This window comes from Phaenicophaeus curvirostris, chromosome 6, assembly GCF_032191515.1.
Source record: "Phaenicophaeus curvirostris isolate KB17595 chromosome 6, BPBGC_Pcur_1.0, whole genome shotgun sequence".
NCBI lineage: Eukaryota > Metazoa > Chordata > Aves > Cuculiformes > Cuculidae > Phaenicophaeus > Phaenicophaeus curvirostris.
This window is the reverse complement of record NC_091397.1, coordinates 3,019,794-3,043,160: the sequence shown is the minus strand read 5'-3', so window position 1 is coordinate 3,043,160 and position 23,367 is coordinate 3,019,794. Positions and strand designations below refer to the sequence as shown.

The 23,367-nt window shown below is 41.3% G+C and overlaps 2 protein-coding genes across 2 annotated transcripts in view; one reads left to right on the top strand and one right to left on the bottom strand.

Moving 5' to 3' along the window:
- C6H1orf35 (chromosome 6 C1orf35 homolog) overlaps positions 1-23,367 on the top strand; it is a 404,048-nt gene that overhangs the window by 136,781 nt on the left and 243,900 nt on the right. The window lies entirely within an intron of this gene.
- OBSCN (obscurin, cytoskeletal calmodulin and titin-interacting RhoGEF) overlaps positions 1-23,367 on the bottom strand; it is a 202,336-nt gene that overhangs the window by 65,002 nt on the left and 113,967 nt on the right. Inside the window, exons 64-80 of the mRNA XM_069859115.1 lie at positions 22,517-22,783; positions 20,999-21,265; positions 20,030-20,302; positions 16,688-16,954; positions 14,104-14,376; positions 12,984-13,256; positions 11,113-11,400; positions 9,350-9,622; positions 6,773-8,128; positions 5,899-6,177; positions 5,458-5,536; positions 4,980-5,098; positions 3,969-4,166; positions 3,515-3,547; positions 3,311-3,409; positions 2,646-2,864; positions 1,793-1,859 (exon numbers count right to left, since the gene is read on the bottom strand). Of these exons, the coding sequence (XP_069715216.1) occupies positions 1,793-1,859; positions 2,646-2,864; positions 3,311-3,409; positions 3,515-3,547; positions 3,969-4,166; positions 4,980-5,098; positions 5,458-5,536; positions 5,899-6,177; positions 6,773-8,128; positions 9,350-9,622; positions 11,113-11,400; positions 12,984-13,256; positions 14,104-14,376; positions 16,688-16,954; positions 20,030-20,302; positions 20,999-21,265; positions 22,517-22,783 (4,630 nt within the window). The remainder of the gene's footprint in view (positions 1-1,792; positions 1,860-2,645; positions 2,865-3,310; positions 3,410-3,514; positions 3,548-3,968; positions 4,167-4,979; positions 5,099-5,457; positions 5,537-5,898; positions 6,178-6,772; positions 8,129-9,349; positions 9,623-11,112; positions 11,401-12,983; positions 13,257-14,103; positions 14,377-16,687; positions 16,955-20,029; positions 20,303-20,998; positions 21,266-22,516; positions 22,784-23,367) is intronic.

Here is a 23,367-nt window from a genome sequence, read left to right as displayed (position 1 = left end):
ATACTCACCAAGGCCACTGTAAGAAACGAGAACTGGACCATGTGGCTCGCTTGGGCACAGAAACACTTGGGTGTCTTAAACCTTGAGTTACACCCTATCTGATAATTCTCCTTATTCCTGACCCTCATATAGCTTGAGATGACCCAGCTGCTCAGGGAGTGGGTAGCAGAATAGAGTAGCCTCCATCTCTTAGGTGCTACTGGGACTTTATTCTCATCTGACACTGAAATAAAATTATTATAGATGGAAACATTATGTGAAGTGGGATCTGTAGTCTCAGACAGTTTTCTGTGCTCACCACAAACCCAAAGATTGGAGAATATGCAGATGCTGGGACCTGCCAAGAGATCTGTTCCCATCACATCAAGATGCCCATGTGTTGGGGAAGCGAGTTGTCTACTGGTACTGCAGCAACTTTGAGGTCCAAAAAGACCCTTGCTACACCTACACTTTTACCAGCACCTCATTAATTCATTCCAGCAGAAAAGCGGAAGGATGCTATACTGTCAACACTGAGTAAAAATGGCTTCACATATGTGAACTACTGGCATTTGCTTGCATCTGATGAATAGAGCTTGTAGTGTTTCCCAAGACTACAGCTCTGTTAGGATGCTAATGTCCTGAAATCAACATCACTGCTATTCCTGGGCTTTATTTGGAGGCAGGGTATAAATCTTCATTGCACAACCTTGGCTTGTTGGGGTTGTTGAGAACGCTCCAGGGACACCTTATCTGAAGAGGACCCACAAGAAGTTTGGGAAGGGACTTTTTTACAAGGGCATGTAGTGATAGAATGGGAGGGAATGGCTTTAAATTGGAAGGGAGAAGATTTAGATTAGACATTAGGAAGAAATTCTTCATCACGAGCATGTTAAGGCGCTGGCACAGGTTGCCCAGGAGAGCAGTGGATGCCTCCTCCCTGGAAGTTTTCAAACATATGTTGGGTGGGGGAGCAGCCTGATCCAATGGGAGGCATCCCTGCCCATGGCAGGCAGGTTGGAAATGGATGACCTTTAAGGTCTCTTCCAACCCAAACCATTCTATGATTTTATCATTCTAACCCAATCTGCCTTAATTCCCTGTTAGTACAAAGGAAGCAGGAGCAAGCTCACTTTATGTGATGCATGATAAACTATATATCACTAAGTATGCCTAAGAAAGCCTGGGCACATCCTTGGGAGAAGCTGCAGTAGGGTAGCTGAATTCACACAATAGCTTTCTTCACCTTCTTCATGTTCCAGAAGACTATTGGTCAAGTCTTTTAGGCTGGACATATTCTAGAAACTAATACGTGTTCAGAAGGATACTGCTTTTCAGACTGTATTTGCCTAGTACACAAGCCTAAATGGCAAATTGAAGAGGACATTCTTCAGCTGTATTTGTAAACAAGTGGTTTATGAGCAGACCGTTTTCATCTATGTCTTTTTCTGTGAAGAATCAAGTATATTTCAATGTTGGCAAGTAACAGTCAAACCTTGACTCTGTCATTTTTTTTTGACGTTCTGCTCAGGAGATGAAACAGTAGCATTTTATACCACCTACCCAATTTTTAGGGTTTTTTTTTTTGTCCTTATTCCTGTCCTCCCTGATGATCAAGCATAAATGGTTAGAGTATTCATAGCACTTTTCATCCTAGGACCTTAAACTATTTTAACTCTGTTGCTGAGGCATGAATGCCATAAGTCATGACATAAACTGTCTAAAGTGAACACTGCCTAGAAGTGAGTCATTGGAACTTCTGCAGAGTGGCACCAGCAATGCTCCACTTCAATGTGGGTCACCAACCACTTACCCCAGTGTGGTCATGATGGCTTCTGACACCATCACACGCTCCTGGGTCAGAACTTCAGCCTCTTTCACTGCAAGATTAGGGTTTATCATTAGAGGACAGTAAGCAGAGAATGTTCTTTTTATATATTTAATGTAGGCACATTTTCTAGATATGGATTACTGGGAACACTGGAATATTGAATACGCCCTGCTAGCAGCTCTTGACCTAGGATAAAAACTCCCACTTACACACAATTAGTTTGCTCTTCCTCATCTTTATGTAGATGTATGACAGCCCCATTTCTCTACACTGCTCTAGCTATGCTCCTGTAGCTCTTTTTTCAGGAAAAATGTCAGATGTGAGGAAAGATAACAGAAAAATGGGGTCCTTCACAGTGCTGCCTCTACTCCCAGGCTATATTTGCTTGTCCCCTATCTTAATGGAATGAATTGTGCCTGGAGAGACCCTGGAAAGCTCTGCAAAAAAAGGGGAATCAAATAACTCTAGCTACCTTGAGGCGATTCTAAAATGAAAAATAGCTAAGTACCGTGAAGCATTCAAAATAATATTTAAAATGGTGATTTTTTTTCTAGTGACTATACATTGCTTTTCTTCCTTTTCCCTTCGTGCTTAATTGGGTTGTTCCTTAGATTTGTCTTCTGTTTATACAGAAAAGATGCTGCTGTTAATCCACAATAGGTTCAGAAATTTAAACATCATTTGCAAGGCAAGCAAAATCATGGCTATTCTTGGAATAATGCTTTTTTTTCAGTAGTGATTAAATTAATTTTCCTATCAATCACACTTATTTATCTCTTAGGCACTGTACGAAAGGCAACATAGAGAATGTGTTTGTATCATAACAAAGATTTACCATCTGCAACTTCCAGGATGGCGGTGCAGATGGACTGGCCAACCTTGTTGGTAGCAATGCATGTATAAGCTCCGCTGTACTTCTTTTTAACATCCAACAGGATTAGACTGTGATGCATATTTGAACTGGCAAGTTTATAGCCAGGAGTGTCTGGTTTGATCCACAGAATGTCTTCCCGAGACTCTTCTTTCAGCCAAGTAATAGTTGGTGGTGGATGTCCTAAAGGAAAACCAATGTAATGAGCTTTATTTTTCCTAATGGTGTTCTTGCCTTACAATTATGAACCATGCTGTGAATAAATGCTATTTTGATCTCTTTCCTGATGCATTTCCAACACTAACAGGCATAATATGCTATAAAGGAACACAAATCTTTCTACAGCACACTCATAAGGACATCAAGTTTTTGTAAGCCCAAAGCTGTTAATCAACACATCCTCATGAAACTAGTGTTATTATCCCTGCTTTTACATACAGGAAAATGGAGGTGAAGATGAATAAGATGCTTTTCTGTAAAGCACATAAATTCTTCTACAAATTTAGAAGTAGAGTTCCAGGTTTCAGATACAAGAGATAAAGTTACAATCAGTCTAGAGAGTCTAGAATGTGCCATGAAGTTATTTAACTTAACTGTTAGGTGGAGAGGCAAGATGTCTATCCACTTACCTTCAACTTTTACAGATAATGTGATGCTTGCTCCTTTTTTCACCTTTTTATTAGTAAATCTTTCTAGGAACCTTGGTGGTATCAGCAGCTCATGGGAATCTGAAAATAACATTAGTGATGAATCATGGTGACACCTTCTATGTGAGTTTTGACTACCAAAAAATTCCTAGAGGTTCTGTTATCACTTGCTATGGGTTCTCTCACCTGTTTCTGCTGGCTTTTCTTTCTCATCAGGATCTGTAACACAAGGAGAAAAAACAGAATGACAAGTACAAATATCTTTCTGTCCATAAGGTGAAGAAACACAAGGTGACTCCAAGGTATTACTCCTTGCACAAGATATTACGCAGAAATGTTGTTATGATTTATGTATGGCCCTCGGTTTTAATATAATGAACCATTAAAGCTAATGAAGCTAGGCAGGAATAAAATGTATGTTTATGAGACAACAGTCAGACCCTAGAGACGTGGCTTGTGTCATCTTGAGAACACAGTAATTTTATAAGTGAAACAAGATTAAAGCATGTTATCTTTTATCTACAAACTTCCCCACCTCACTTGACTTACCTTGGTAGGCTTTTTCAAGAAAAATAACTATATATAATGCAAACATCCTCGGAATAGAGAAAAGTGGTGTCAAAAATAGTCCAATACAAACCTTTGACTACCAGTCTGGCTGATGAATATGCAGAACCAGCAGAGTTGATGACAAATATTGAGTACTGGCCAGCATCTGCCTTAGTGACATCATGAATTTCTAGTGAGTGGAATTCCTGTTTATCGGTCTTCAGGATGCGATCCGAGGCCTTTAATGGCTCTCCATTTTTGAACCAATAGAGACGAGGATGTGGGTACCCTGCAAGGAGCAGTTACAGACATGGAGAACACAATGCATTGGCAACATCAATTTGGGAGCATCTCCAAACAGGCAAATCATCCTGAGCAGGAGCCAAGGAGTCCTCAGCTCTGCCCAGGGCTGCTGTTTCAAGGATTTACCCAATTAGGAATGGCTGCAAATTCATTAAATTCTATTTATCTGCTAGAAGTTCTTTCCTGTCTCTCCAGTTTCTGGCACTACCCAGATTGGCTGCATGTGCAAATGCCTTCCAGGCTGGAAAGGTAACACTAAGGTCTGATTTTCAACGTGTGAAAAGATAAAAGTTAAACCCAAACCAGTTCTTATCATTTTCATAGGTAGCAATCAGAGAAAACAGGAGAATCCCTACCTCTCCCTACCACAGTCAACATTAGGAGGATGTTTTTGCAGTTTTCAGGTTGTAGCAGCAACCCCTGCTCAGAGTAAAGCAAGTCCAGGACTATTTCCTCAACTAAAGACAATAAAGGATGCTCTCGCTATTTTTTTTAATTCCTTATTACTTCTCCATAGTTAATGTGCTCAGAGTATTACAGGACCCAGTTTTAACAATCATATGCCTGTAATTATGCCTGAAGACATAGACACAGAATAAGACACTTAATCTGCCTGAGTCTGCTGCAAAAGTCAATGCTCATCAGCATGAACAAATTTTTCTAGCTGGATTGTGCAAACATGATACAAGATGCACAGATTGGGGTCACAGCTGCAGAAAAGCACATCAGAAAACCTTGTCCAGCACGTTAACCTGATAACAAAAGCAGAACAAGTGACAGAGCTGTGGATTCCCCTCACCTTTCACCTTTAGGTGAAATTTAGCCAGTGGTGCTCCAGGTGCCACATGAATATCATGAAGCTCATCAAAGATCTGGGGCAACTGCTCCTCCTCGGTGGTAGATTCCTCTTGTTCTCGGCTAAGAAGCAATTAGAGTTAGAAAGAAGAAAGTCATCAAGCCAGAAAAGAGTTAGGAATCAGAATCACCTGTTTTAGGTTAATTCAGTATGCAGGTCTTGTCATCACGACAACAGATCCAGAACCACATGACATTAAAAGCATGGAGTCATACCATGAAGAAATATCCAGGCTAGCCTAGAGCAAATTTACGCATGAAAAACATCCAGCTGTTGCAGTTATTCAGTCTCAGCTGGTCTGGCTGTTCCTTTATGACATTAAATTGGCCCTTCTGGATGTAGAAAAATCAAGCTTGATATAAACATATGTATTGATTTGATAAAGCCAGAAGTTAAAAACAGCTAGGATTCAATATTTTACCTTGAAATATATTCTTTAGCACTGTAGTAAGAGGACGTCTCTGTTGCATCTGCTGCTGTCTCATAGTCAGTGCTGGTCACTGTTAAATGGAAAAAAAGAAGTGTTTTTTATAATACAAGCTTTGAAACTATTTTTCTCACTGTAATTATAGTTTACCCGCTAATTTGAGAGTCTGGCAGTCCAGTTTCACATTGCTAATGCAGAGGGATCCCATATGACTGTGCATTATGGAAAATACTTCTGTTTTATTGGGAAGCTTTTCTCCAAGCCTTGCTTTCCTGCTGGCAAAATCCAAATGAACCCAAGAGGTTTGCAAGTGAAATATTTTGCGGGCTTTGAATGCTGTTTTTAAATGTAAACAGTGTTTTTCTTGGAAAAATACTTATCCACCTCTGAGGAGGACCCTTTTCTTTTGATTTTTTTACAGTGATTGAAACTTACAGTCCACTCGAAGCTCAGCCTTGGTTGAAGCAACTCCTATGCTGTTTTCAGCAAGACAACGGTAAACTCCCATGTCAGTGGGGACCACAGCTGTGATGATCAGCTGGTGGCATCCTTCCTGGTCCTCGTTAATCATGTAATGATCATCTTCTTCAATAGCTTTCCCATCCTTGAACCAGCGAACCGTAGGGAGTGGTTTGCCAATGACAATGCAGTCAAAGCTGACTGGATATCCATCTTGCACCTCTTGGTTTTGGAGCTCGGTTATGAACATGGGAGCTAAAGTCAGGGTAGATAAGAGAGAAGAAAGGAAAAACTCAGCTGTGTTGAAAGATGCATGTTAAGAACACTGCTCCCCAGTGCCTGACGACTTCAGGCTTTTAGATTTTAAATTGCAGAGCAGTATCTTTTCTCTATAACAGTCAAGAACAAACTCCTGGCAAACACTATGAAAATATTCCATAACATCGTAAGCACTGCAATATCACAGCTGCAAACTAAGTATTGTCTTTGTTCCTCTCCTTGCAAAATTGCCTTTTCTTCCCCTCAGGACATTTCTGAAATTGATTTAAGTTTTCATTGATTTAAGTATGATAATCATAGCATTTACGGCCATGTTACTGTAGTAAGGGATGCTTCTATTGTGCAAAGCTGTTTTGTAGATAAGTCAATACTTTGCCTCTTCATCTCTCATCTCCCTCTTCTCCCTCAAAATGAGAAAGACTAAAAATGTCCAAAAGTGCAAAATTTCCAGGAAAATATCTTCATCAAATGAAAACCAAAGGGATTTTTTTTTTGGAAGCAGAGTGAAAGGATAACATTCTAATTGCTCCAGCTATCTTTTCCATAGAATAAATAAGTTTGTTTCACCAACCTGTATCAGAAGTCAGCAAGGGTGGTGGGGGTCTTGCTACTGGTGGTGCAAACTTCCCCTGGGTGGGTGGTGTGGCTTTCCCAATACGTAATTCAATTTTTTTAGGGCCTTGTTCCAAAATGTCAATCTCCACAGGAATTCCCAAGGCACCAAACATCTCTCTGAATCGAGTGGCTGCAGATTTTGCCTCAGACAAGATTTCAAACTTGATGTAGATGTACTGATCATCCTCACGATACGTCTGATGGTCAACTACCTCTATGTCCCCTTCATCTGCGCTGACAAAGAGCTCTTCCTCCACATCAGATATCTCTGTCGAGATCTTGGCCCTGAAGAGTCGATGAAGTCTCCTTCCTGCTTTACGGAAAGCATCGTCAAGCTCACTGCCAGATGAGCTCTCTGTTTCACTGTCAGTGCTTTGTTTCTCTTTCTTCTCCTTCTGAGGAACTGGAAGTTCTTGAGTGCCAATAACCACCTTAGCACTGTGTGAAACCTTTCCAAATTTATTGGATGCCTCACAGGTGTATTTACCTGCATCTTTCCTATCCAGTCCAGTGATAATCAAAGAGCAGGTCCCATCACTGTAATTGTCTATGTGATAATAGCGACCATCTGAAAGCTCTTCCCCATCTTTCAGCCAACGGACTTTCATGTCAGTTTTGCTGTGGGCCACGCACTCAAGGTGAAGAGTGCTTCCAGGCTCACCTGAGAAATCTTTGAAGGTCTCCGTGAATACTGGACATTCTTGTTGCTTGATTTCTTTCCTGACTTTGTATCCTTTGAAAGCAGCCTGGATCTTCACAGCGGCCTTGTTCATGGAAGGATCATCTAAATCTGGTAGTTCTGGTTCAACTGGCTTAGTACTTGGAGCAGCCACAACAGTTTCCACACTGGTTTTCTCCCACTGTTTCCATAATTTGCCTGTAGAGGTGGATTGAACCTTGGTAGTAACACTGACACTTTTCTTCCCGGCTTTCTTGAGGTAGTTCACCAGTGAAGGAGTCCCAGCTCTAGACTCGTCATCTGAGCTTGTGAAAGAGAAATCTGCTTCTCCTGTCCTAGCCAGCTCATCGCATGTGGAGTACTCCTCTGAGTAATAGTGAGACATTTCTGCTTCCTCCTTCCTCAACTTCTGAAGCTTCTCGTCCTCTTCAGGCACCTCACTGATAGAATCCAAGGTGGGCTCCCGGCTCATCCGGCGTTTCTTGGCTAGAGCTTCCCACAGGAGGTGAAGATCTCCTTCCTGAGCAGCTTCAGGGGGTAAGCTGGGCTGGACATTGCCATCCACCATCTCTTCTGGTTGCTTCGCAGGGGGTGTTTCCTTGGCGATCTCTTTTAACATTGTCGCTGTGGGAACTGAGGAGAATGAAATTGTTAAGATGTTGAAAGACAAATTCTGTGAGTAAGTCCTGAGTAAGCACATAGAAATGTTATTCCAAAGTCTGGGCAGAAAACTGTCAGTGGCATTTAACTAAACATTTTGGGCAGCCTGATCTAGCAGGACGTGTCTCTGCTCATGGCAGGTGTGTTGGAACTAGATCATCTTTAAGGTCCCTTCCAACCCAAACTATTCTATGATCCTATGATTTCTATTGAGAACAAAATGTGAATTTAATATGACTGGGCATGGTCCTGGGCAATTTGTTCTAGGAGACTCTTCTTTGAGCAAGAGAGTGGACTACACTGTTTTCAGAAATCTTTTCCTGTGATTCTACGCATGCACTTAAAACATGGTCTAGCTTTTTTTTCCCTCATACATTTGAACCGAATAAATAAATTTCAAACTTTTTAAAATGTTGCAGTTGAATCGATATCTAGCTAAGAGTGTTGGTGGAGCCTGGAAAGCTATTCAAGCTCATTGTATTTTTCAGCTAGACAGGGCTTCACTGACTTTCTTGAATAGATCTCCATTGGCTATAGTGGGAGCTGAGACTCAAACCTCCCGTGGAGGCCCCTGCCTGTTTAGATGTGAGTAAGTCTGAAGAGACTCACCCTCTGGACACATTGACTTGCCTTTGCATAGCACCCAGTGCCATTTGAGATGCTCAAGGCTCTCAAATACAAGACAGGACCTACAAGTGATCTGGGTCTCTCTGGAGAAGGAGATACTGGCCAGGGATGATATCACAAAGTGTCCCAATGGCACTGGGGGAACTGAACCCCCCTACAGGGCACAATTCAACTTCCTAAGCACTATAACTCAAAGCCATTTGGGATGTCCGGGACATGGAACTGGCGGATACTATGCAGAATATAAAAAAAAAGCCCTCACTTTCTGAAGTGGTAGCTTAAGGCCAGGGAGTACACCCTAGGATATCTCAAAAGGCACCAGAGACCTGCATAGAAGCAACTGTATCCCACCTTAAAAATCAGAATCAGGAAAATCTTATCTGAGCAGCTCGAAGCTGTTAGGGATTCTGAAAGGTACTGGCCAATACTAAACAGGAAGATAACAATTCCTTGTGGATTTTAGGCACAGCTTGTAAGAGAAAATTAATTCCAATCCAAGCAGTGGAGCTGCCCCTGGATGTCCGTAAACAGAACTAATTTGACATCACAGGAATATAGTGTCTGTACCTTCAAGACATAAGCTGGCAACAGACTTGACTTCTGGAGAAACTATACAGGTGTAGGTATCCTGATCTTCAGGTTTAAATGCATGAATAATGAGTATCTGCTTTTTTCCATCAGAAAGGATTTCGTATCTCCCTCCAGTTTGTATTTGTTCTTTTCCTTTGAACCATCTCACTTTCTCTTCAGTTTCATTTGATAATTTGCACTCCAAGCGTGCCACCTCCCCTTCTGAGACTGATCCTCCCACCAAAGGATGGGTGACTGTAACTGCAGGCTCTGTAATTACAGAAAATAAAGTGAATTAACACAAATAACATATAATAACCCAGCTTTAACACACTCCAAATCACTCTATAAAGTATTCAAGTGCCCCATCCTCCATTCATAGATTTGTTGGATGCTATAGACAAACAAAGGAATAAAAGTCACAGGCAGCATCCAACATTTGTACTTCCATTGATAACACCAAAATAACTGTACGAGCTCTTGCAGAGGTTAAACTACATCCATTTAAATATATGCATGCAAAAGTGCTTGCATTTTTTCACATTCCTGTGTTTATCTGTTGATCTTCATTTACCCATCATCAATATTCAAGCAGTCTTATAAATTCTAGCAGATCTTAATGTTTAGAAGTGAAGAAGTTCTGAGGTAAGACAAGAAAGAAACAATAAAAGGAATAAAAATGAAAAGATATTATTGAATGCAGCAATCATCCTAGTCGTGAAAGCAAAAAAACCCCAAACGTAAATATATATATATTTACAATAGCTTAGGAAGAGTTTAAAAATTCTCACAAAGTGGAAAGAAATTAAAAATAAGAGTTCTCTGAATCTTCTTCACTTTGGAAGGAGGCTTGACAATGACAAGCCGTTTGTACAGCAATGCTCAAAGTGAACTCAAAACAAAAGCTTTAAATGCAGAGATGTTGACTGGGATGTAAAGCACACAGCTTAGCTCCCCAAAGCATCACACTCCTGAGCATGATCTACACCTCTACATGTTGCACCAAGGTGAGGGAACCACTCCTAAAATGCTTTGGGTTTGTTGTAGATGAAGTCAGTATATACAGACTTATCAGGGACCAGCACCACCAGTTGTTTCGTTTCAAGAACATCGTTGCATGTCCGAGTCTTATGCAAAAGAAGATATTGGGTTTTGTTAATCTCGCTTTGAGGAATTTATTGGGCACTCAGCTGTTGCTCAAAGAGTTGCAAGAAAAGGAAGATTGATGGAGTGGCTCTCCATCCCATTGTAGCTTCCAAAGTTTCACCAACATAGATGGAAGGAACTGTGTCCTCCAGCACTTCTTTGTGGGGGTTATTGTAAAAAAATAATGCAAATAAGACAATGAAAGAGAAAGATGGGTGAAGAAGACAACACTGTCCACCCTCTGCATTGATACCAGGGTGTTGGTTATCCCAAATGCATCCCAGCATGCCCCTTTTAACTCATTCCATCCTAACCCTACCAGAAAATGAACTCCTGGTGACTGGAGAATACAAGGATGCAGTGCAGGCTGCAAGACAGCTTGATGCAGCTTGGAGAAAAGTTGAGCACTGACAACACAGCAGGTTTTGTTTGCAGCAGTCCAGAACAAATTTTCCAAGCTTTTTTTCCTCTATTGTGTTGGCAGCAAAGCACTGAAAGATGCTGCAGAGTGAACGTTTCCAGGAGATACCTGGACTGGGTGAAGCAGGCATGCCATGCGAAACAAGGTCTACAGCAGCTTGCAGTCCTCCATGGGGACATTTCTCCTTTCTCACCTAGCCGCACCGTCTGAGGGAAGTGCACCGGCTCGCTGGCCCCAACTTTGTTTATAGCTGAGACGCGGAATCTGTAGGATTCATCTGGGGTGAGATCATCCACCATAAACTCTGTGTTTTGGATAATGCCCTTGCTGCATGACTGCCAGCCAATACCTGGGACTTTCCTCTCCACGTTGTAGCCTAGGATGTCACAACCGCCGTCACTCAGCGGCTTGTACCAAGACAGAGTTACAGAGTGACTGTTCTTACTTAAAACTTCTGGTTCTTCGGGCGGATCAGGGTGGGCTGAAGGCACAACAGAGGTCTTATGATGTATGACATGAGCAATTATGCTTTATAACAAAACAACCAAGAGCTTTTACAAGCAAGGAGAAGGAAGCAGAAGACTGTTAATGGATAAACATTCATTATTCAGCTGTCCTCTCTGTTACTTGATGTCACATAATATTGCAACGTTTTCCTGCTACGTTTGGGCTTTGATATTACTCAGTTCAGGTCTAACCTTACTGGATATCAAATTATCAAGTTATCTTTAAACTACAGAGTAACTCTCATAATGTAATAGCAAATCATCCAATTTTCTGTGTAATTGCTATATACATCACAGTATCAAGCAATAACAAATAAATACATAGTGGGAATGGAGTAGTGTCCTACCAGACTGGTTACTGACGGTCATATTCACTTCACTGGAAAATGTTCCTCACCTAATTTACGCTTTGGCTTAGAAGACAGAAAGAATTTGTTTAGTCTTCAAGTTCAAGGCATTTACTAAGTAAATGACCTGCCATGATATAGTAGTCCAGCAAATTAAAGGCAAATAAGGTCAACAGCCTGTTCTTTAATTCTGGACGCATAAAAAATTCCATTTCCATGTAATATATAAGCTTATTTCCTCTATTTTCAGCCAAATTTTTTATATAATACCATGGGTATTCATGATGATAGTATTTTACAATTCCGAAAATGTAGGTGCCCAAAATAAGGTAGCAGTGTTTTAAAACCATCAACAACAAATCCTTTTGTGGAAATGATTGGAAGATGTAAGGGATCTCTCAAAGTCTCAGAATTCCTCAGACAGGCAGGTAATAATTTAAGAGGGATTTTCAATCAGTGGCTTTTGAAGATCTCAGTTATAGTGTACAGCTATAAAAACCATTGCAATTGTCTCATACCAATTACTGTGGTTCTGTTGGCATGACCACAGCTGGGTGACCCACCTTTCCCATGCTGGGAAGGAGTCAGACCTTAGGTGCTGGATTGGACATTGATGAGATTCAGTCTAACCTGAATTAAGCAACTATCATCTTTTCTGCTTGTGAATTACTCCAAGAGCTATTCACTCTTGTATCTCTGAAGTACGAGATGGGTGTTTCTTGGATCTCACCCAAGAGATCACCCATTAAAATGAAGATTTTAATATGCAGCTCATTGATCTGCAATGCTGGTTGTCCTGCACTCGAGAACAATAGCCGATTTCAAAGGATTCTCTGCTACCATGGATAATCTTTCCATCTGCACTCTAGTTCAGCTCTCTTCCATACCCACATTTGCTGAGGGTAATGTTGAACTCTGAGTAAATTGATTTCCATTACATTCTATGTTACATTTTACAGGAGGACGCAGCTAAAAAGAGCTGGTGAACATCTCTACCATCACTAGCCTGATATAATTTTCTTCTGATAAGATGAACTGCTTCTGGTCAAAGAACAAGTTGCCCAGCAGCATCTTCTCAAGCTAAGAACACTGGCTTGGGACGAGCAAGGCAAAGAAAAGAATCAGTACAAAGATAAAAGAATTCAATATGGGTATTCAACACCAAATTCTGATGTTTCAAGTGCCACTGGGCTCGAACAGCAAACACTTACCTATCACAGATAACTTGGCTGATGTAATTGCTTCCCTGGATGCAAAGGTCACCTCTCCAGAATGATGTGGTTGAGCTTTTTTCAAAATAAGCTTGTATTTGTTTCCATCTGCTTGCACCTCCCAGTCCTCATCTGACTGGATCTCTACATCATTACTATACCAGGCAACTTCATTAATTGGAACAGCTTCACTTAGAACGCAGGTAAATGTGGCTTTCTCCCCCAAAGAGACTTCCACATCTGTGAGAGGCTGCAAAACCTGCAGGCGCCATCCTGTAGATAAAAATAGGTAATCAAGCCTCAGTTACAGAAACAAATGCAGGCAAGAGAATATTTATGTTGAACTTCTGAATGGTCAGGCCTTGGAAACCAAGGACATCACTAAAAGGGACATTATGTACATCACTAGAAAAGAACCTAAAATTGGTAACTGAAACGTTCCAAAACTTTCAGGAACAACACCCACCCTAGCAACATCTTTCCCGAGCAGCAGAGAGCCATAATGGAGATACAGACCAAGGATAGATGTTTTCATACTGTGAAAGGGGCTCTGATCCCCACGGGGTGAACAGAATACAAGGATGCAGAGCGAATATTGTTGCTGATGTGTTGTTTCTAGAGCCCTGATGTACCTTCCACCAGGGGAGGTTTAGATTAGATATTTGAAAAGATTTCTTTACTGAATGAGTATTCAAGCATTGGAACAGGCTGCCCAGGGAAATGGTGGAGTCTTCTTCCCTGGAGGTGTTCAAAATCATGTAGCCATGGCACAGTGGTACTGAGCTGATCTTTGGACTGATCTTCGAGGTCTTTTCCAACCTTAATAATTCTATGTTTCTATGATAAACACAACTCAACTCATCAGAACAATGACAACCGTAAGACAGTCATTTACTACTAACTCATTGCCAATTGATGCTACTTGTATCAGTGTCATGGCAAGAGAAAAAGAAAAAAGGAAATGTTGAAAAAATCATGCGTTTATTGTGTGGGAGGGGGATTTAAGTAAGAAGCAAGCAACAAACATAACTTTTCCTCTCTGCTACATCCTATCTTCCTAGTTCATTTGTCCTTTCCAACCAGAAATTTAAGACATCCCATGCCCAAGTGCTTCAGTTACCTTTCACCGTCAGGAAGGCTGAGGTCACTGCATCACTGCATGTGAAAGTCACCCTGCAGCTGTCCTGGGGAGTTAGGTTCTTCAGCAGCAGCAGATGCCTGCGCCCATTTTCAAAATAAACCATCTCAACATTTTCTGTAGTTTTCGCAGGTTCATCGTCAATCAGCCAGTTGTAGTTGTAACATTCAGGCTTGGAAAGGTAGCATTCGAATAGGGCTTCTCCTCCTTCCACAGCTTCCACGTTCTCCAAGCCCTGGACAATGCTGTTCTTGGCTGAGAAAGAAGGACAACAAACTCCATTAATTTTTTGGCTATGCATATCTGAATATTAACAATCCTTGGAGCACTGGATGATTCCCACTGCTGGAGAGCTGATGGAAAAAGTGTGGAAAACTGTGGTTTAGTTGTTGATTTCAACCACAACCTAACAAAATACTATATTTAAAAACACTTTAAGTAGTGAGATAGTTGACAAATGACAGACCTCTAGGATCTCTAGTATTTCATCTAGAATTCTTCCAGAAACCTGACTTCTGTTTTTACTAGTAAAGATTAAAAAATGCTGGTGTTTTTGTGAATCAGCCAACAGTTCATTGGAAGGGGTAGCTCAGGAAGATAAAGTACATGAAATTCCTTCTGTCCCACAGCAGGGCACATTTCCCAGAGATTTCCCAGGCAGTTTAATTATTATTATAACCGGGGAGATGTGAATCCACTAACAGGTCATGATAAAATCTTACTACATTTAATGGACAGCAAATATGAGAGAATATTATAGCTGGCAAAGACATAATTGACTGTATTCTGAGTTAGAGAGTCAGCCTCTAGGAAAAACACAAAAAGTTAAAATCTGTATTTTGAATACTTACATAGTTGAATTATTACAAAAGCTCTGTGATAACGTATTAAGTTTATTTCCTCATGCGTGTGTGGGGAATTGTGTTGTCAGACACATGCACGTATCTACACATTCCATTTGCCCGCAGTCATGCATCAGCTGGCATTTGTACCTGAGCAATCAGCCTGATGCAAAATTACATATGGGCTGGTGCATGTGAATATAATTCATGTTAGACTCGCTACATGTTGAAATTGCATGCACAATAGCAGGAACACACGATTGAGTAAATACAGTTTACACAAATACCATTTAATGTTCAGCATGATCTACAATATTAACCAATGCCCTATGATATTGCTGCTTAGATCTCTATAACCACGATGCAGAAGTGTTCTAAGAAAAATAAAAATCTGAACAATTTATTTAATAGCAAAAACCCCATGAGTTACTAAAAAAAAAAATCTATCTTTTATAATGTTCATACTTACGGAGAACAATGAGGGGGTTGTAAACTCTTGGAGAATGAATAATTTTGTTCGAACAAATCTGACCTGTTTATTTGTGCACTTTTGGGGCACTAGTTTCCCTAACTACTAAAAGCAGCCAATTGCAAATCCTGCCTCCTCTGGGATGCTTTAGATTATGTTCATTAATCCCTAAAATGGAAAGTGCTTATCAATGTAGAAAATATTATAAGACATGCTATCTTTTTCTTCTGTACTCAGAACACCACTTAGGCAAGAGGGCATAATTGCCTGACAAAACGCAAATATTCAGAAATCAAATCAAAACCATTGCTCTTTTGGATCACACTAATAGACCCGGTGACCGAAAGCAAGAATTGCATGCACAGCAGAAAAAAATAAGAAACATCAATACAAAATCCTAACCCTGTTGTTATCTTTACTGTTTCTCAGTAATTTCTCATAAATGCTGGTCACAAGTGAGAAGGTAATTCCTGAGTGATTAGTCTTGGAAATAGGTAAAAAACCAAGCTACCTTAGCTTAGCTGGAAATGAAATGAAATTCCACACTATCCATTAGCTACTGGTTTTAAGGCACACTGTGTGTAAAAGGAACTGTGTGACTGCAAAAAGTGCTCTTATTATTATTCTTTTAGACCAATATTACATTTGTGATTTCACAACAGTTCAGCAGGACGCATCATTGCATGGATGGTCTGGTTATTGTAGAAGAGGTATGATGTGTAAGTGGTGCAATAAGAGAGTGTTAATTAGAACCAAGCTCCAGTATAATGCTATAGGAAAGCTAGAGAGAGGCTCTTTATCAGGGAGAGCAGGGATAGGAAGAAGGAGAATGGTTTTGTTCTGAAAGAGAGGAGATTTAGGTTAGATATTAGGAAGACACTTTTTACTGTGAGGATGGGGAGGCACTGGAACAGGTTGCCCAGGGGATGTCATGGATGCCCCATCCCTGAAGATGTTCAAGCCCAGATTGGATGTGGCTTTGAGCAACCTGATCCAGTGGAAGGTGTCCCTGCCCATAGCAGGGGGGGTGGAACTGGAGGGTCTTTGAGGTCCCTTCCAGCCCAAACCATTCTATGATTCTATGATATTCAATTCCCATTAACTCCCTACTACTATTCTCATTCTCATCAATACTGGAGTGAACACCAAAGAGCAGATATCTGCTGTGTCACTTATTATGAGGTGCTGCTACGATTTTTCCACCTCTTTTATTTGGAAACCATTATAGTCTTCCTCTTTGGCTGGAAGACCTCACCTTGAACATCAAGTGTAGCCATCACTTTTATGCCTTCAGCTTCACAAGAATAGATTCCAGTGTCTTCTGGTACCGTAGGTTTAATTTTTAGCATGCTTACATTCCAGTCCTGATCGATAATCACTCGCTGCCCATCTGCATGTATTTCCTGATCATTTTTCTTCCATATGGCGTGTACTGGCCTAGAATATTGGCATATGAACTCTGCTGTGCCATCTTCATCAACAGTTATATCCTGCATGGGACTGACCACTTCAATGGTTGGATCTGTTAACCAACACGTCAGGAGGGACATGCATTAGTGGATCCTCATGGAAACTGCAACTCAGACAGTTTTGACAAGCAGAGAGTCTGTGAAGAGCAAGCAGAGTGACAGTGCAAGCAGGAAGCTGACTGGTCACACAGGGGATTAGCAGTTTAGTCTGTGCTTGTGTCAGCATCAAGCAGGATTGAAGCAAAACTGCTCCATTAGGATGTAACTGCCACACTGGAAAATGGGCCACCAGCAATTAAGGCTTGTGCTCTAATTGTCCTGAATATAAACTTCCGTGCAGAGCATCTGCTGGGATTCCCCCCAGGCTTAATTTTTCTCCCAGAGAATCCTCTAGAACAAGAAGCACTGGATGTGAAACAGTTCTGCTTCACAGGACATGGTTGGAGCTCAATCATGAGACAGAGGACTGCAATGGAGTGGCTACTGTGAGCACTTTCCTATAACTCTCATCTTCACGTGGCGATAGGAAAATGCAACAAACTTTACTGGAGGCTCCTAGTATGAGCAAACATTAATCATTCTTCAGGAAGAAATGCAATATTATAATGCTTGAGTCACCATCCCTGGAGGTGTTTAAAAGATGGGTGGACGAGGTGCTGAGGGACATGGTTTAGTGATTGATAGGAATGGTTGGACTCAATGATCCAGTGGGTCTTTTCCAACCTGGTGATTCTATGATTCTATGATATAACGACAACATAAATGCTAAAAAGATAAGTCTCAATGAAGTCTGAAAATTGAAGTATCTCTGTAACATTCTTCTCAGCAAAACTATGTCAACTTCACCAAAAAAATTATAGGGCTACAATGGGACATAAAAAGATGACAGCCAGAGAAAAATAAAACACGTCCTTATCTTTCAAACAGTTGTTTTGATCCCAAGCCAGAATAAACTACACTGAACTTCTGTCTGGAATGCTCCTCTGGAAACTGATGCATCAGGGATGCTACCAGCAGACTTTGAGAAGCAAAGATAGATTTGCAATCGTCGTTTGGAAACTTGTTCTAAGGCTTGATCCTGCTCTCTGAGGCTCTGTCTACCTCTCTGTGTGTCTGCATGTGTGTTTATGGAGAGGAGGCATCTGAAGGAGCAAGAAGGTATCTGTGCACCTAGGGAGTATAATACAATCTCTTTTGATGAGATGTAGATATTTTATCAAATGTCACCTATGGTCTTGGACAAGGAAGGTGTCTTGGTTCCACTGCCCCATTGCTATTTGCCACTGGGAGACTCGTAAGACCTCTATAGCCCTGTTAACCCATGCAGAACATCAAAAAGCTCCCCAAGATTTAGGGGCTAACATGTACATGTTCTCACCCTGCTCAGAGGGGCAGAAGAAGATAGCAGCTCCTTCAACCTTTTCCATTTCCCTCCCATCCATACACGAAGATGCCATCATGCTGGGCCACCAAATGAATGCAATTGTTGCATTGCGTTCAGTTGTAGGACAATGATATTGTGAAGGCCCAACAAGAAAAGCTGTCATGAGATTTCACTTATTATATAACATATCCAACTACAAGCATGCCTTACACCAAGAGGATGGGGCACATGAAACAGTGAGAAAGACAGCTTGTTCCTCGACAAAGAACAAGCCATGGATAGCTAGACAGACTGAAATATGTCTAGCTTGAAGACAGACCTATTTTTAAATTTCTGGACAAAATAAAGGGCGTGAAATTGGCTGTTAATACAAGCACAGTTAGAATTTTACTAGTGTTTTACTTTCTTATTAAATCAAATGTTATCTAGCAAAGTGGACCTGGGGTGTTTTTTAAACACCTTTTTTATTCTAATCTAGTTACAGTCATACACTACCATGAATGAGGTCCACATTAAAGAAATATTGCCTTAACAGAATCTCAAAATAGCCACACAGATATGTGTACTAGCATGAGCTCGGGCCTGGACTAGGTTATCTCCAGAGTTCCCCTCCAGCATCAACGATGCTGTGATTCCATGAAATGAAAACTTCTCAGGAGCCTTTTATTTGAGCGATAAATAAATAAATAAATGGTTATTTTTTATTTACGTTTTAGGTCCACTGGATTTCTTTGCCTAGAGTGCTCAGAACCAAATTTTGCATTTGCAAACGTGAAACTCAAAATTTATACCAAAGGCCCATGGGATCTGTGGGGTTCGCACACTGTGTTGTTGCCACATCACTCTGATATCATGAAAAAGTAATTCAGCATTTTATCTTTGCAGAGACTTAAGTTTTCTGAATGTACAAAGGACACTTTATATGGAGAAGGAGACATGAACCACTGACTCCAATTAAAATTCCATATTGTGGATCATTCCTCTAACAGTAGACAGTTATAACATGGGGGTAGACTTTAATAAAGAACTCTTAACCCTTTATATCTCCATAAGTACAAATCTCTTTTCCAAGCAAGGAATAAGGAATAATTGTCTGAAAAATAATAACTTTTCCCAATGGCTGTAAAAGGACTGGATGTGAAGGAGCTTGCTTTATGAAGTCTGGAGATCAATGTTATTTGCAGCCCATGGCTACCCTTACCAAATGAGAAAAATATTTATTCAACAGAGCAGAAATCTTTGTTAGTGCAGTGATGACCGTTACTGTTCTGGCAGGCAAGAAACAAGTCTCATTTTGTCATCGTGCAACTGCAATGTCATATACCCTTTGGTTTCCAGGAAGAGCTCTGGAGTCATTAACAGAACAGTCCACAGTCTTGGGAGAGCACTGAGCTGAGTTCCAGTAGCCTAGCTATGGAGCAGCTACAAAATATTTGTGATATTATAAAAACTGCCAAAGAGGGGATAAAAAAAACAGGTGCTACCACAGTGGTTTATGTTCAGCTCTACTTAGATGTCAGGTGCTCTGGTCCTGCAACCCTTCCTCACTTGAACCACAGAAAAAAATGTTTGTGGTCATACCTGTAGAATGTCTGGTGTGAGTATGGTGACTTGTAGAAGTTGAGGGTTGCAGGACACGGAAGAAGTGTGAAGGGATTTAGTAAGGGTAGCCTGGAAGGCAGAAGCTCTAGCGCACTGAGCAAGTCCAGAGGTGGCCATGTGTTTCTTTCTAACATCGAAATACCTTTGACTAATAATTTAGCTGATGATATAAGAGACCCAGCTCTGAAGGTGACAGTGCCTGAGTCATGGCATGCCACGTCATTTAGGGTTAAAGTGTGGATTATCCCGTCTTGCTCAGAGATTTCAGTCACAAAGTTGTTGTGAAGGGGAGATCCATCGAGCCACCACTGCACGTTCTTCACACCTGGGTGGGAGAGCTGGCAGGTGAACGTGGCTGAGTCACCCACAAAGACGTCTGTGTTCTTTAAACCAGAAACTATGACTGCTGCTTCTTCTGTATAAAAGAGCAAGAGAAGGTGCCAAAGGAAAACAAAAGCATAAACATAGACATGTCGCTTCCTGCAGAACCAGCCCAAGCAACGGTGCAAGTAGTCCAGGAAAGTGAAACTTGGAATGTTGTTCCAGGAAAAAAAAGCTAAATTTTTCTTTAAGGGATTTAGAAACCACCTTCCATCCTTCACCCACCTGTGAGCACAGTGTGTGTGTCTGTAAACACTGTTTCACAGGGAGGAAACTCTATTCCATGACCAAGTCAAGACTGGCTCTCCTGTGAGTTGCAACCACCAGCTCTGACACTGAATGAGGTGGGAGGCAGAGAGGGAACTTAAGATTTAAGTGCTTACTTGCAGTGCTTTGAAAAAGTAATAAGAATATCAACACATATATAAGCTGTAATCAGTAATAACAAGAATTGCAGTAGTTTTTATGATCACTCTACCAAGCAAATAGATCTTCTGCAGTACCACCATCTGCTATGGCACACAGAACAGTTGGTACTTTGTGCTACCTTAACTTATAAACATTACTCCAACCTCAGCCTGGATGTGTTTATATCGTCACTGAAATCAGGAAAGAAATGAATGAACTTTCCACTGTTTGCATCTGAGACAAGTTTGGCCAGTTACTCACAAAGATTTTGGAATAAGAAATCCAGGCGAAATCAGAGTATTTCGACTACATTTCACCTTACCTTGCACATACACAGAACCTGTGGTGATCTCGTATCCAGTGCTACAGGTATAATCCCCACAGTCATCAGGCTCTACACCGTGGATGGTCAGCTCAGCAACGTTGCCTTTCAGCTTCATCTCGTACTTGGCACTGGGCTGAATGACCACCCCTCCTTTTCTCCACTCAACAGGGGCATCCGGCTTGGAGATCTCGCAGTGTAATACAGCTGTTCCCCCTTCCTCAGACTCTACGTTTTTCAGCTCTTTGTTAAACAGCACGGGTAGTACTGTGGTAGAGAAGCAACCGCATCAGTGACAGTGCTCAGAGGAGAGAAACGTTCTTGTAACTCCTCCAACTCAGCAGTTCCCCTCTTTCTGAATCTCAACTTGTCTGCTGACAATGCCAAGCCCAGAGCAGGACTTTGAGTTGTGCCACAGCCAGACACTCATGGGGATCAGCCTCTAATACTGTAAGGGTTTCCAGGGATACTCCATAAAGGATTGTCATAGGTCACAGGACTTCTTCATGTGGGCAAACTCACAATTTGCAGCGTAAGCAGCATAACCGTACCAATCACAGCATTTGGAGTTTAATTGCTGAAACCACACACTCTGAGCAGGAGCTGGTTAAGGTAGCTAAACTCAGCATCTAAAAGCATGAACTTGCTGCCCAAGTCAAAAGGCACAGTGCTCTGTATAAAATTAATAAAACTATAAAATTTTATAATTAATTAATAAATAAATTAATAAAATTATTAATAAAATTAATTAATAAAATTATTAAGTCCTTCCAGTACTGAAAAAGGGCCTGTAGGAAAGATGGAGAGGGGCTCATTATCAGGCATTGCAGGGATAGGATGAGGGAGAAGATGTTTTAAGCTGAAAGAGGGGAGATTTAGATTAGATATTAGGATTATTTTTTTTTTACTGTGAGGGTAGTGAGGCACTGGCAGGGGTTGCACAGAGAATTCATGGATACCCTATCCCTGGAGGTGTTGGATGGGGCTCTCTGAGCAACCTGACCCAGTGGGAGGTGTCCCTGCGCGTGGCAGGGGGGGTTGGAACTGGATGATATTTAAGGTCCCTTCCAACCCAAATCATTCTATGATTCTATAAAATACAAAAAATGCAGCCACTAGGAAAAGGCAAGGAACCACAATTCTTGGGCTGCTCGCGCACATAGAGGTACTATGGCTCAGTTTAAAATGGAGATTTCCCAGGTATGGTGAAATACTCCAGTCTCTTATTGTCAAGTAGCAAGGAAGTTTTCTGACTGCTCTTGTACATATTCTATGGCAGCAGCTGCAGTTTTGCTTGCAGCTCTCACAGTGAGATCTAAATTGCAACTGCAGAAACAGAATTGGGTTTAAAAGGCACTAAATTCTTTGAAGAACAGATTGCAGATCAAACCCTTTCCTGCTGTTGTAATTCACAGATACACACTGTTAATTATAATTCAGTGATAAAACTTAGGTATCACCCCTATGGAAGACAGCCAGAGCTGTAGCTTCTCTGCCTTCAAGCAAGGTTTCTCCTACCTTTGACTTTCAACGACGCAGTGGTTTGCTGATCCCCCAAGCTGCATGTATAATCGCCAGCATCCTGAGCCTCAGCATCATAGATGAAGAGTTCAGCACGAGAACCCTCTTGCCGGATCTCATACTTGTCGCTTGTCTGCAGCACCGTATCTCCTTTCCTCCACTGCACACTTGCATCGGGTTTTGTCAGCTCGCAGTACAGCATGGCTGTGCACCCTTCCTCCACCTCCTCGTTTTTCAGCCAGTGTTTGAAAAGCACAGGCTGGGCTTAAAAGGGGGAATGGTGTGAAGATTTAATAAATAAATAAATAAATAAAAGGGTGAAGCAAAAATAGCAAATGGAGAAATGTTTTATTTTTAAGGCCATGCACTGCTCTGCCTGTATTTACCTAAGGAGAGCTGCAAGGGGCAGAGATGCCTAAGTCTAAGCCAGACAGAGGAGGAGTATAGAGAGGATTTAACCAGCAGGACAAATAATCACTTCTACAGGAGCTGCATTTCTCTCTTCATATCCCAGACTTCTTTTCATAATGAATTCCAGACTAATGTCAGTAATAGGTTTTGAAGCCCAGGTGGTTTTTCATCCCCAAAATAAAACCACAGAACAGGATAAAAATCACTCAAAGAATACCTGCAGAGCTGAGGCTTTGGATAATGCAGCCTGGGATTCAGCTACGAAATAATTAAGACTGAAGGGACTTCTGGAAGTCCTCCATGGATGGAGATTCTTCCACCCCTCCAGGTCCCAGTTCCATTGTTTGACCACCTCTTCATTGTGAAAAGCGGGGTTTTGTTTCCTAAACTGAGCTTAGAATCATAGAATCATGGAATCACCAGGTTGGAAAAGACCC